Raw genomic sequence first — 14,849 nt, 5'->3', positions numbered from 1 at the left:
CACTCTCTCCGGATCAAAAACCTTTAGGCGAGCCGCTCCGGATCTAAACCCTTCAGACGAGCCGCTCCAGATCTAGTCGCTCTGGAGACGAGCCGCTCCGGATCTAAACCTTTCAGACGAGCCGCTCCCGATCTAAACCCTTCAGGCGAGCCGCTCCAGATCTAAACCCTTCAGGCGAGTCACTCCGGATCTAAACCCTTCAGGCGAGTCACTCCGGATCTAAACCTTTCAGACGAGCCGCTCCGGATCTAAATCCTTAAGGCGAGCCACTCCAGGATCTAAACCCTTCAGGCGACGGATCTAAACCCTTCAGATGAGCAGCTCCGGATCTAAATCCTTAAGGCGAGCCACTCCGGGATCTAAACCCTTCAGGCGACGGATCTAAACCCTTCAGATGAGCAGCTCCGGATCTAAACCCTTCAGGCGAGCCGCTCCGGATCGAAACCCTTCAGGCGAGTCACTCCGGATCTAAACCCTTCAGGCGAGTCACTCCGGATCTAAACCCTTCAGGCGAGTCACTCCGGATCTAAACCCTTCAGGCGAGTCACTCCGGATCTAAACCCTTCAGGCAAGCCGCCACTCCGGATCTAAAACCTTCAGACACACCCTGAAACAAGAATGGCATTGAAATAAAATGACTTACTAAAGAGAACTGGTCGTAAACCTGCATGAGGTCGTCCATCCGGTGCTGCTCCAACACCACAAACCCCTCCAGCTCTCCACTGCCCTTCCGAGCGCAGGCCTGACAGTGAACCACGGAGGAGCGGCGGGCGTAGCTGTCGCTTGTCACGAACAGAAGGTTAAACACCTCCACCTGCAACAATAGAGCACAGGCTGATTTCAGCACGTCGTCTGATGAGAACAAGGGATGGGCATTTTTCAAAAATATTGTATTTGAATATTTGGCCTCATGAAAATCGAATATTTGAATATTCATTTATTTAAATTATGTTAAATGAGAAAGACGTTATTTTTTTAAGTTTAAGGTTTTAAAAAAAAAAAAGTTTGTCACCATTTCTGAACAAGCTTACGATTAGGCAATATACACAACAAGCTTACGTTATATCTTAAGGTTTTCTTTTAGTTGAAAACATTAAACAATATGTGTAAACAAAAAAATATAAAGAACAAAAGCATTTAAGCTCAAGCAACGCAAACGAAAAAACAAAAACACGCTAATAAAGCAGCGCCAATTACACTCGAGTCAGCACATTGGATTTACCTCAGAAGAAGAACGCGATTTGAAGACAAGAAAGATGTAAGGTAAGAAATTCTTACATATTAGTTTGTTATTGTTGCATAAATTTCACATTGCAGTTGAACTGTTGCTAGATATATGGTGAATATTATAATATTTAGACCCGTGTTTACTGTTACTGTGTTTGTGGATATCTGCTCAAACGTAGATATGTATATGGTAACCATAATGTTTCATATTTTGCAGCGCGATCGCGTTTGAATGTATCGTATTTTGGAACGCGATCGCGTTTGAAAAGCAAAACGCACCAAACGGCTTCATGTTTTTACTATTATCTCATTTCATATCATCATAACGAATGGAAACATTTGAAGTAACATATGATAATCAATATATTTTTCTCTAGCTTAGTTGTTACTGAAATCTTTTGGAAGATTTACAGGCTGCTATAGGTTATTATTATTATTTTATGCAGCACTGCGCATAGCCTATGCCTACAAGGCACAACAAACCTGGTGTTCATTATATTACACATTGTTGGAAACATTTGTGTGTGTGTGTGTGTGTGTGTGTGTGTGTATATTCTGTGAATTTTAAAAAGCAATTTTAAACCAGAAAAATCTAAAATTTATTCCCAAAATCGTGCAGGCCTTTCTCTTGATATCAGTATGTTCACTTTTTTTTTTCTTTCAGGGACCAGATGCCACTGAGTCCTGCTGACTTCAACATTTACATGAGTCTCTGTACATGAACATGGTAAAGTGAAAATCAAACACCTTGGAAATGAAAGGTATGTACAATGTTTTTAGGAATGGCACAAAGGTCTCTGTCTTTGGATCATTGTTTTCAATAAGTGCTTATTTGTCATTTGTTGTGTATCTTTGGATTATGTTGTGTTGTAAATAAATCTAAAAGCCATTCTTTTTTAAATCTCCTCATTCTCTGTGCAAGGTTGCTCAGAATGACAGGGCCTGATAGCTCCTAATAGGGCCGTTAGGGGAGGGTCTTTGTCTTTCTCAGGTGTGAAAAGCTTACATATTAATGACGTGATCACACCTCCCGCATAAAGCTTTCTCACACATAACACGTCGTACAAATTTTAAATCAATATATTGTCTTATCTGAATGAGCAGTCAGGGCGATTTTCATAGTTTTGGAGCAAATATTCTAGGCTACGTGATACAATTTTCAAAAGTCTTGTGAAGAAATAATCAGTATGGGTTTCATGGCCTTATTTCAGTTTTTTTAATTTGTTTTATTTTTGTATTTTCACAAACCACGCATAAATGTCATTATCTCAAAACTACAAACTTTTACATACATGCTGCTGATATATTATTGTAGCAGAGTTTGTGCTGAATACTAGTGGTGCACGATATATCTGCCGCCGATATAATATCGGCCGATATGGTCATGTTTTTACACATCGGTATCGTTCCGATGTCAAAATATGGCCGATGTGAACAGGCCGATATTTGACGCGTTTAGTTGAAGATGAAGTTTACGATGCTGACTCGCGATCTTAGCAGTAGTGAACGCGCCTGAGAGAAATACACATTTCATACAGATGACATAAGCAGAGAACAGTCTGTTTTCTTTTGTTTTGAATTGTTCTGTTTAAAAATAGACATTTCAAGCTTTCTATATATGTCTCAGGTCTGTGAGGCAGGTAGGTTTCGGTTCATTTATGAGATGCGCTCCAGGTTCACGCGCTGGCACCTCCGTGTCGTGATTAAATATTTTCTACTATATTTATCCCTATATAATCCAGGCAATTGGTTGATGAAACACTGATAAAAATTAAGATACAATTAATACAAAACGAAATTAAATTTAAATACAGGCTTTGTGCTTTCTGTTGAAGGTCTCTGTGAAAGTTTTAAAGCAGTCTTTTAGTGCCGCTTTCAGAGCGCTCACGTCCATAACGGAGAACTATCCCGTCGTAACATTGTTAACGCAGTCCAGTGCGACTTATATGTTTTTTTCCTCTTCATGACACATTTTTGACTGATCGTTTTTTGACTTGTAGATATTTGAATATATTGCTTGATATTTGATACCCGTTCGAATTTGATTTTTCTCAAAAGTGACAGCACGTGTGATTTGTGGATTACTGATAAGCGCGAGTGGAGAAACAGGCGTTTATTTATTCATTCTCAGTGTTGAGAAACGTAGCCTTCATGTGTTACGTTATTGTGTTAATAATAACTAAAGTAGCCTACCTAATTATGTTACATATTTATTTTGTATGAAAACTAGCGCGTTCGTTACTTATGGATTAAAAAGTAGGCTACAATTGTATCAGTGCTGCGCGAGCTCTCTCTCACAAACACGGACGCACGCACACAGAGAGAGAAGATAATTGTAAAATGAAAAATTGACGGGCTAAGTTTAAATTTTGTTCTTGCTTGTTTTTTTTCTGTCAAAATGTCAGAAAGCATTTTGTATTATCCATCCGTGTTTTTAAAATTCGTTAAATGACGGACGTTTTAATGTTAAAGGGGACCTATTATGCAAAATTCACTTTTGTATGGTGTTTGGACATAAATGTGTGTTGGCAGTGTGTGTACACAACCACCCTACAGTGATAAAAATCAACTCACTCCTTTTTTTTTAATCCCCATAAATCATAAGCAGTCTCTCCAAACGACCTGTTTTCAGAATGTGGCTTTAGTGACATCACTAAAGCCACAGGCCCCGCCCACGAGTGTTGACTGACACTGCCGTTATAACTTAGACCCGCCCTGATCGAGTTCACTGCGAGTTTACACATCAGCCATTGCTGCAGCAATGCACTCACGAGAAGCGTCGAAGCATCTCCCAAGCGCTGAAGGTGTTGTAGCTGGATGTATTCATTCACATAGCTCTCTCTATTTACTCTTGAAATCTGCCAGCCACTGAAGACGAGGTGGATTCATTTTGTTTTCAAAGAAAATGCTCCCTCAACTCTACAGAAATTTATGTAAGTTACTTATGCACTTCTTATACTGTTTACTCAGCTCTAACAGTGATTTTCTGAAGAAAAACTGATGCTTCATCTTTTGTGTGACATACAGTAAACTTTATTAAACTCATCAGTATATTTTGTGTCATCATTCAGACAATTCAGATCGTCAGACGGAGTCCTACAGCAGGCTTGCATTAATAGTGTATACAAGCAATGCCAAATAGGTTATAATCGTAATTAAACTAAACTATACCTGTTCCAACTCCACACAGCATATATTCTCTGACTCTGTAGGCATTTTTATGGTCGAAATGAACACCATCTGTTACTATGACTATCTGTTTTATTATTATCATCTTCCCTGTTCTGGCTCTGATCGCGGCTGCTTAGGCTCCGCCCCCTTTGCCGTGAACCAGCAGCTCATTAGCATTAAAGGGGAAGCACTAAAACAGTGCGTTTTTCACAGACCCAAAAAATTATGATTTAAACGTGCTGTAAATAAAATTCTGTTGGGTATTTTGGGCTAAAACTTCACATACACACTCTGGGGACATCAGAGACTTATTTTACATCTTGTGAAAATGGGCATAATAGGTCCCCTTTAACACAGCCCATATGTCGGATTCGTCTTATAGCCTACTTGTTATTATTTTTAGAATAAGTGATTCGTTATGCTATTATTGGACTCCTGTCTATTCATTGTCAACTGTTTTCTATAAATATGTTTGTATTGGCTAGCATTTATTATGACCGCCGCTAGCGTAGCTAGCGAAAGCGGTCATATAGGGATTGTCAAAGTTTTTTTTTTTTTTTTTTTCGTCACCTTACTGAATTTTTCGTCAACGATACCAGGGACACCGAAGCACCGGGGAACATGAAATTTGGTGGGCATGTAGCCCCACTAGACTTCTAAGGAAAAATTTCGTTTGGTCCCCGGGGGCCACTCCCCCCCCGCGCTGGGCCCCCCCAAACCCCAAAAAATGCAGTTTTTCCTAAATAACTACCTGAACCGTGGCACCGAGGATGAAGAAATTTTTGTGGTATGTTGGTCTACTAGACTTTTACGGAAAAATTTCGTTTGGTCCCCGGGGGCCACTCCCCCCCCGCGCTGGGCCCCCCCAAACCCCAAAAAATGCAGTTTTTCCTAAATAACTACCTGAACCGTGGCACCGAGGATGAAGACATTTTTGTGGTATGTTGGTCTACTAGACTTTTACGGAAAAATTTCGTTTGGTCCCCGGGGGCCACTCCCCCCCCGCGCTGGGCCCCCCCAAACCCCAAAAAATGCAGTTTTTCCTAAATAACTACCTGAACCGTGGCACCGAGGATGAAGACATTTTTGTGGTATGTTGGTCTACTAGACTTTTACGGAAAAATTTCGTTTGGTCCCCGGGGGCCACTTCCCCCCCCGCGCTGGGGCCCCCGTAAATTTTTCGTCAACGATACCAGGGACACCGAAGCACCGGGGAACATGAAATTTGGTGGGCATGTAGCCCCACTAGACTTCTACGGAAAAATTTCGTTTGGTCCCCGGGAGCCACTCCCCCCCCGCGCTGGGCCCCCCCAAACCCCAAAAAATGCAGTTTTTCCTAAATAACTACCTGAACCGTGGCACCGAGGATGAAGACATTTTTGTGGTATGTTGGTCTACTAGACTTTTACGGAAAAATTTCGTTTGGTCCCCGGGGGCCACTCCCCCCCCGCGCTGGGCCCCCCCAAACCCCAAAAAATGCAGTTTTTCCTAAATAACTACCTGAACCGTGGCACCGAGGATGAAGACATTTTTGTGGTATGTTGGTCTACTAGACTTTTACGGAAAAATTTCGTTTGGTCCCCGGGGGCCACTTCCCCCCCCGCGCTGGGGCCCCCGTAAATTTTTCGTCAACGATACCAGGGACACCGAAGCACCGGGGAACATGAAATTTGGTGGGCATGTAGCCCCACTAGACTTCTACGGAAAAATTTTGTTTGGTCCCCGGGGGCCACTCCCCCCCCGCGCTGGGCCCCCCCAAACCCCAAAAAATGCAGTTTTTCCTAAATAACTACCTGAACCGTGGCACCGAGGATGAAGACATTTTTATGGTATGTTGGTCTACTAGACTTTTACGGAAAAATTTCGTTTGGTCCCCGGAGGCCACTTCCCCCCCCGCGCTGGGGCCCCCGTAAATTTTTCGTCAACGATACCAGGGACACCGAAACACCGGGGAACATGAAATTTGGTGGGCATGTAGCCCCACTAGACTTCTACGGAAAAATTTCGTTTGGTCCCCGGGGGCCACTCCCCCCCCCGCGCTGGGCCCCCCTTAACCCAAAAAAATGCAGTTTTTCCTAAATAACTACCTGAACCGTGGCACCGAGGATGAAGAAATTTTTATGGTATGTTGGTCTACTAGACTTTTACGGAAAAATTTAGTTTGGTCCCCGGGGGCCACTCCCCCCCCCCCGCGCTGGGGCCCCCGTAAATTTTTCGTCAACGATACCAGGGACACCGAAGCACCGGGGAACATGAAATTTGGTGGGCATGTAGCCCCACTAGACTTCTACGGAAAAATTTCGTTTGGTCCCCGGGGGCCACTCCCCCCCCGCGCTGGGCCACCCCAAAACCAAAAAAATGCAGTTTTTCCTAAATAACTACCTGAACCGTGGCACCGAGGATGAAGAAATTTTTATGGTATGTTGGTCTACTAGACTTTTACGGAAAAATTTCGTTTGGTCCCCGGGGGCCACTTCCCCCCCCTGCGCTGGGGCCCCCGTAAATGTTTCGTCAACGATACCAGGGACACCGAAACACCGGGGAACATGAAATTTGGTGGGCATGTAGCCCCACTAGACTTCTACGGAAAAATTTCGTTTGGTCCCCGGGGGCCACTTTTAGTGACTGTACACTCATCGGCCTGTAGATGGTGCTGTTGAGCGAAGGGTTGCTGGTTTAGGATGATACTGTCACACACACACATGCAGGAATACAAACAAACGCAAGCATGCACACACACTGACATCCACACGCACAGACACACACCCATACACACACATACAAATCCACATGCACAGACACACACACACAAACACACACGCGCACACATGTACGCACACATACATACACGCACAGACACACACACACAGACACACACATACACAAACACACACACATACACACACACACACACACACACACACACAGACATACATGCACATACTATTACTTTTTTTAGGTATATACATAAACACGCAATACAGCCAAATTACTCCACGTCATTTATTTTTGTGGAAAGCCAGTGCAGGCCTGAGCGGCGGTCATATTTTGTACCGCGATGCGGTACATCTAGTTCAGTTAATGCGTGTCCTGTTTAAAATGTGCAATGTTCAAACGCAAAGACAGCACGTCACAAATAGAAGCCCTTTTCCCTGTGGTATTTTTTAGTATCATATTTGGAAATTGGAATAATAAATTAAGTAGCCTATTTTAATTGTACACAATGTTCCTGTTTTTTTTTTACTGTTTTCTAAGGGTTTCTTAATTTTAGACAAGTTGACCAGCACACATTATATGCAATGCAATATAATGCATGTGTGTCGTATGTGTGACATATTTTGCACACAGGTAAAGGTGCCCAATATCAGTCATTTCTAAAGTAAAAAAAAAAAGTGTTTTGGAAAATAGCTCTTTATTTGATAATCATTAAAATTTGTTTTCTATACAGAGATATCGACATCGGTAAATATCGGTATCGGCCATAACAGCAATATTAATATCGGTTATCGGTATCGGCCACAATTTTCACATCGGTGCATCACTACTGAATACAGTGTAATCAGACTTTAGCCATGAAAATGTCACAAGTAACAGAAATAAGCACAAATCAATGACTAGAAGATAACTACTCATACAGCTACATAAATTCTCCAACTAACCATTCAGAAATGTCCTGTTGCTTCTACATGTTTCACTTCTTCTTGAGTCTCTCCATCACTTTCTGGATCCGGTTTGAACATAAAAGGCTAAAAGTTTTTGATATTTTCAGTGCATGTCTGTGTGAGTGCAAGCTGTTGAAGCTCCACCCTCTGTGCCGGGAGCAGCAGCTCATTTGCATTTAAAGGAACAGACACAAAACACTGTTTTTGCTCACCCTCAAAAACTGACAATTTTAACATGCTATATAAAAATATCTGTGGGGGATTTTGAGCTAAAACTTCACACACACACTCTGGGTACATCAGAGATTTATTTTACATATTGTGAAAAGGGAATTTTACCACTCCTTTAAGTTATAAATGGAACTTTATCTGCAGGGAGGGATGGTGTTCGCGAATATGGGAGAACATGTTCGACGTATTTCCTCCTTTTGCAGCCACTCTTCATCCACATTTCTGGACACAACTGGATAATCATCTTCAAGAACAACCCCAAATTCGTTATCGGACACCCAAAGTATTCCCACACTGCAGATTTTAACTTTTTTGTCGGCGGGGGATAGAGATTAGAGTTCGCAGCCTCTGTCTCCGACAGCTTCTCCGCTGCACATGTATGGGTGGAGTCCAAGCAGTCAGGTGGAAAGAAGTTGCATATGCACATAGAGATGCACCGATTACAATTTTCTTGGCCGATTCCGATTTCTGATTTTTCATTGAGTTTGACCTGCTGATACCGATTTTAACCGATTCCGATTTCATTTTTTCTAACCACTTTACAGCACACACAAATATTTATTTTCTATCTCGTCTTTAATAAAACATTTTGCATAGAACATAGAAACATTTTTGAACAGATAATCGCTATAAAATGGAACAATATAAATTACTCCTGGTGTGGGAAATTAAAAGTTAATTAAAATTAAACTAAAAGAAAGCTTATACTGTATATTCTGACTAGTTAACTCATTTTTTTATTTTTTTTTATAAAACACATATATACACTTTTACCCAAACTGAATAATAAAAACAAATTTAAATGGGTAGATTTTCTATAAATATTATTTTCTGACATAGCCTACTCCAGTTCTTGTTAAAACACACTAGACATGCAAATTCTGTGCATTTTGGGCACGTTTTGTGTGAAATAATACTTATTTTGTCCATCAAAAGTGTGCTTTCACTTTAATTGAGCGTGAGCAGCAGCAAAAATAGACTCAGCGCCGAAACCCGCGCTTCACTGCTGCTCATGCGCCGCTCACGCTCGCGGTGTGAAACGGCCGTAATTCACGAGGTTTCCTATTGCGTTCCGTTTGCACGTGTGATGCTGATGTTGCGCGATGTTAATCATGCCGGGTGCATTTGACTGGCATAAAATCGGCATATGTCAGACTAACCGGCCGGTTGCCGGTCATGGCCGATCACGTGAAAATCGTCCAATTCCGGTCACCAGCCGATCAATCGGTGCATCTCTACATGCGCAGGTGAGATCTGTTTTAATTTTTTAAGCAAATGTTCACGATATGATAATTGTACATGTCAATATCGCGATTAACCGCCATACCGGTACACCGTTACAAACCAGCTCGGGTTCAGCTGAGTTCACCTGCAGTGATGGACACGGTCTTTCCTCATTCGACTGGTGTTTGGATTTCATGTGATTTCTCATTGTGGTGGTAATACTATGATAACTCAGTTTCATTAATTAATTTGATCAAAAGTAATTCCATTTTGTAAGATAATTTTCATCTAAGTAATTCCAAACTTCGCAAGGCAGACGACGACATTATGTGACCAAATACAATCAACTTGTTAAACACGTTCCACAGCGCCACCCAGTGAATTTAATTATAGTGAGTTAGTGCTCGGGATTTATCATGGATTCTCTGCATTTACGGCCAGCAAAGCAACGTAGTAAAATTCGAATTGTTTTATTTTCCGAATAATAATTACAGATTGAATATTCGTTCACAGCCCTAATGAGAAGCAACGGTTATTCGGATCCAGAACTCACCTCACAGATGCTGCAGTAATGCGCCGGTTCATCTCGGCCTCTTCTGTGCCAGATCGTCTCCTTCCCAGCAGCCACCAGCGCCTCTTTAATGGCCTGACACTGTTTGAGCGTCCGCAGCAAGCAGAACCTGTTCACCACAGAGATTGATTACGGCTCGTTACCGGCCAGATAAACACGCTGACAGAGGAAGCTTCACTCACTTGATCATCTCAAACAGCTTGAGGTCGGACACTTTAATGTTCCTCGCCATGTTCCAGGACAGATGCACCATGGGAACCATAGATTTGACGCTCTGGAGTTTGTTCCACTCGTAGCGTTCGACGGCCAGCTTGTACTGATAGGCTGCAGGGAGCAGACAAACACAGTCACATGACAGCGGACCCCAGCGGACACTAGAGGCTAGCGGTGCAACGGATCACAAAACTCACGGTTCGGATCATTTTTCGGATCAGCAGAAAAAAAAATATTGGGGGGGGGGGGGGGGGGGACTTTGCTTTTCCTTTAATACATAAAGCTCACTTGAAGTTCTTAGATACCACAGCAAAAACTACTAACCTAACTGGTAAAGTTCAACATTATTAAAATAAGAACAATTACACAAATGATCAAGCCGAGATGAATACTAAATAACAAAGTCTAACAGTAGTATTCAGGTACAGAAATGAATTAAGCCTAAATGTAAAATAATTAAATTGTAAAATTTATTCACAGTAGAAATTAAATATAGATTTATCTTTGTTAAAGCTGTATTTTGTTGTTTTATTAACATTAATGACACAAACAACAGCAGGAATATTAGGCTGCTGTCACTTTAAGACCGAATAGACAGACAAACATCCGGTTTCTTTCTCAGCTGTTCACTGATGACAGAACCGAGAGAATACTTGCCGAGACGGGCATTTAGTCATAGTTCTGTGTGCATGTGTCCGTTTAAGGGCAAGGAAACGCAAAAGAGGAATCAATTCGGTGTTCGAGCGCTGACTGAAACGCCTCTGTCTCGCTCTAAGAGAGCACAGATAATGTGCGAGTCCCAATTTTCGCCTCCTTTTCCGCGTTTAAAATTGTTTGAATGTGTAAATTGGCAAGACAAAATACGTCCAAATGATAAACGTTCACTCTATGAAGGTTAAATGTAGCAGGTAATCGGCGAACCCCATGCGTGCCGAACCGTGGGTCAGCTGATCCTCACGATCACCCGCTGCACCGCTACACGAGGCTCGAGCAGGTCGCGCACCTGAGAGAGGGCCCACGTTCCAGGAGATGTTGTTGCACCAGCCGATGGCCTGGACCCAGTGCACCGTTCCCGTGTTCAGCCACACCAGATCTCCCGGCCGCTGGATGAACCGGTACACCGGCACGTTCGCCTCGTACAGGTCCTCCAGGTTCGGCCACCACGAGCCCTTCAGGAAGTTGATGTTGTTCCTGCAAAAGGGCGTCAGGAGAGACACTAGCGTTTCAATCCAAGGACCGACAACAGAAGCGGTTTCAGATCCGCCACATGATCTGAAGTCTTAGTTCAACCAACAATTAAAAATGGTCATCAATTACTCGCTCAAGTCATCTCAAACCCGTAAGACTTTCGTTCATCTTTGAAACACAAACAAAGATATTTTAATGAAATCTGAGCAATTTCTGTTCCTCCACTGAAAGTGTTTTAGTCCAAGTCTCCCGAAGAGACACGATCGCTTTACATGATCAGATTAAACATAGGCTTTTCTTCACATATGAACAAAGAACTCTCTCAGATTTCATTAAGAATATCTTCATTCACTCGCCAAATAAGATTCTCACTGGTCTTCGAAACACAAATGATTTTTGGATGAAGCATCTCTAACTTTGACTCCTACACATTTTCCACTTCAAAACTCCATACTTTTCCAGACTCAAATTTCCAAACCCCTCTGTAGATTTTTCAGACTGTATTTAACATAAATGGTTCATACAGCATTATTTTCAGCATTACATTTGGTATATATACCCATATCTGTAAATATTCTTATTTTCTCAGGTTTTTCTGTTGGTTTTCTCAAAGTGATAACATGCGCTTGCATGATGAGAAGAAACCTAAAACGCTTTATAACCTGTATATATTCACCGCTGACACATCGGTTTGATACTGTAATCGTGGTTTGGTGTTGAATAAACACAAAAAGCAAAGTAAAGTCTGATTTAGGTGATGTTTATCTGTTGCTGGTCTGAGTGACACACATTCGACTAGTGAAGTTTAAGAGACTCGCTTTGCATAATGAAAATGAGTGCCTTGAATTGTGTTCAACAATCACTAAAAGGTGTTTCCCATAAATTGATTTATCTGTGCGGGAAGCACAGGGATCACTAAACCTCTGCCATGAAAACACTCTTGCTTGTATGATAAATGTATTTTTAGAAATTCTTAATTTTACATTTTAGAAAACTGAATAGGGTCAATAGTCTGGAAACAAATGTTTCCATACTTATCCAGACCTGGAAATGACTAAAATCAAAATGTCAAACTGCGTATGAAGCCTGTTGACTACAGTCGCTGTCAGACGATCAGGAACGAGAGGTTTGTGCAGGTCTGAAACGTCACGTACTTCTCACAGAACTCGCTCATCACTCCCCAGTACGGCTCCGGCACGGCAAACCACTCGCAGTCGCCCGGCCCGATGTTGATGTTCACGGCGCAGAAGTTATTGTGCTCCTGATGCCCTAGATATGAGCAGAGACATGTGATATGAGCAGAGAGATCATGTGATAGGAGCAGAGAGAGATCATGTGATATGAGCAGAGAGATCATGTGACTGAGCATGTCTAACGACAGCGGCTCTCACCTGGAGTTCTGCTGCCCGGGACCTTCATGAAGAGCTGGACCGTGTTCATACCCAGAATGCTGTAGCCCACGTGACTGAGCAGGTTTCCGGCGGACACGACTCGAGCAAACGCAGGCAGTTTACTGAGTTCCTGCAGCTGCAGTTTCCACCTGCAGGGGGAGCCACAGCTGAACTCGGGCTTTCACTACAGACTCATCACACAGAGCTGAAGAAGTGATGGTGCTCCAGTCATTCAGTGAAACTGGCCTGTCATTTGTTCTCAGTTTGAAATCACTGCTTGCTCATACAAACACTTGGCTTTGGGCAATAAATGAGACACTATCACTATCACAAAATACAAAAAACACAAAGGGGAACCACATGCACCCAGGACTCACTTCTTTTCATCCGAGACGTCGATGTTGGTCCCAAACTTGACTTGTTTGAAAGGAGCTTTGCGGCTCCTAGAAACACTGAGCAGAATGCAGAGAGTAAGCGCAGGTTAGCATCAGTGCAGTTAAAGCATCATCGGTTATTAAACACGTCAAACTCACGTTTCCGATGACGTGATTTCAGAGTCCGACAGCTCCTTCTGCCCCTTCTTCTCATTCTCTTCCTGAAAGCACACAAGCTCAGTCACTTACTATGCAAAATACCACATGCAAACGATTAGTGCTAGTTTTAGAGATCGCCCCAATATATCGTTTTCCCGATATTTAAGCATTTTCCCGTAATCAGGTATCAGTTTTGTAACATTGGATTCACCGGTAAACGGCGCCATCTTGTGGCCGTTTTGAGAACTGTGTGGCATTAAAGCACTGCGTCTGAGGGGAGATCAGTCAATGACAGTTCAGAGGAAAGATAACTTGCATCCCTTAATTAATAAACTTTATTTGCCACCCATTACTGCACACACGAGGAAACAGTTTTCCTGAACAAATTTTGTCTGTCTTTAGATGAACTCTAGACTTAGACTTAGTAATAAACTCTAAACATTAGACTTTGTAAATTTCTTTTGCCTGTTGTTAATATTAATGCTGTTGTTATAAATATAAAGATACAAAGGCAGTAATTTCTTTTTTATTATTCAGGCAGTTTAGAATGTTTTATGCTTTTTACATGCATTGTATGTAATGCTCATACATATTACATGCTCATGTAATATTCATTACCTGTTTGTTTACCTTATCAAAGATTTTATTTAAAACACAATTTAGTGACAGTGCATTATATATATATATATTTTTCACTTTCAGACTATTTATTGATGTAGAAGTGTGTATTGTATGCAATGAGGGAGTGAAATTGCAAAAATTGCAGTATTTAATAAGTGTTAAAACAGTTTGTTCAGTTCAGTGCTGTTGTTATAATTGTCAAAACCAAAAGTAAAACAAATAAATGTTGTTTTTTGGGCACATAAACATGCATATAATTGGTATCTGTAATAAAGAAATCCCTCTGGGTGTATCTCCATCTCATAGGCTTAGGGTTAGCTTTACCCTCAGAGACTCCTGGAAGGACGAGGCCTGGGGTTAAGGGCTAGGGTTAGAGTTTAGACTCCTGGAAGGGTTAGAGTTTAGACTCCTGGAAGGACGAGGCCTGGGGTTAAGGGCTAGGGTTAGAGTTTAGACTCCTGGAAGGGTTAGAGTTTAGACTCCTGGAAGGGTTAGGGTTAGCTTTACCCTCAGAGACTCCTGGAAGGACGAGGCCTGGGGTTAAGGGCTAGGGTTAGAGTTTAGACTCCTGGAAGGGCTAGGGTTAGAGTTTAGACTCCTGGAAGGACGAGGCCTGGGGTTAGGGCTAGGGTTAGAGTTTAGACTCCTGGAAGGGCTAGGGTTAGAGTTTAGACTCCTGGAAGGGTTAGAGTTTAGACTCCTGGAAGGGTTAGGGTTAGCTTTACCCTCAGAGACTCCTGGAAGGACGAGGCCTGGGGTTAAGGGCTAGGGTTAGAGTTTAGACTCCTGGAAGGGCTAGGGTTAGAGTTTAGACTCC

The 14,849-nt window shown here is 42.3% G+C and overlaps 1 protein-coding gene across 3 annotated transcripts in view; it reads right to left on the bottom strand.

Moving 5' to 3' along the window:
* Positions 1 to 14,849, bottom strand: part of kdm6al (lysine (K)-specific demethylase 6A, like) — a gene marked incomplete at its 5' end in the record, with an annotated part of 71,395 nt that overhangs the window by 1,292 nt on the left and 55,254 nt on the right. For all 3 annotated transcript variants that reach the window (XM_084129760.1, XM_084129761.1, XM_084129762.1), the window contains 8 exons: positions 644 to 814; positions 10,069 to 10,195; positions 10,269 to 10,410; positions 11,303 to 11,490; positions 12,642 to 12,756; positions 12,879 to 13,027; positions 13,256 to 13,330; positions 13,412 to 13,473. In XM_084129760.1, coding sequence (XP_083985886.1) covers positions 644 to 814; positions 10,069 to 10,195; positions 10,269 to 10,410; positions 11,303 to 11,490; positions 12,642 to 12,756; positions 12,879 to 13,027; positions 13,256 to 13,330; positions 13,412 to 13,473 — 1,029 coding nt within the window. The remainder of the gene's footprint in view (positions 1 to 643; positions 815 to 10,068; positions 10,196 to 10,268; positions 10,411 to 11,302; positions 11,491 to 12,641; positions 12,757 to 12,878; positions 13,028 to 13,255; positions 13,331 to 13,411; positions 13,474 to 14,849) is intronic.

Source organism: Abramis brama (genome assembly GCF_963993115.1).
Source record: "Abramis brama genome assembly, chromosome: 11".
Classification (NCBI taxonomy): Eukaryota; Metazoa; Chordata; class Actinopteri; order Cypriniformes; family Leuciscidae; genus Abramis; species Abramis brama.
The sequence above is the reverse complement of the archived record's forward strand: the minus strand, read 5'-3'. Positions and strand labels throughout refer to the sequence as shown.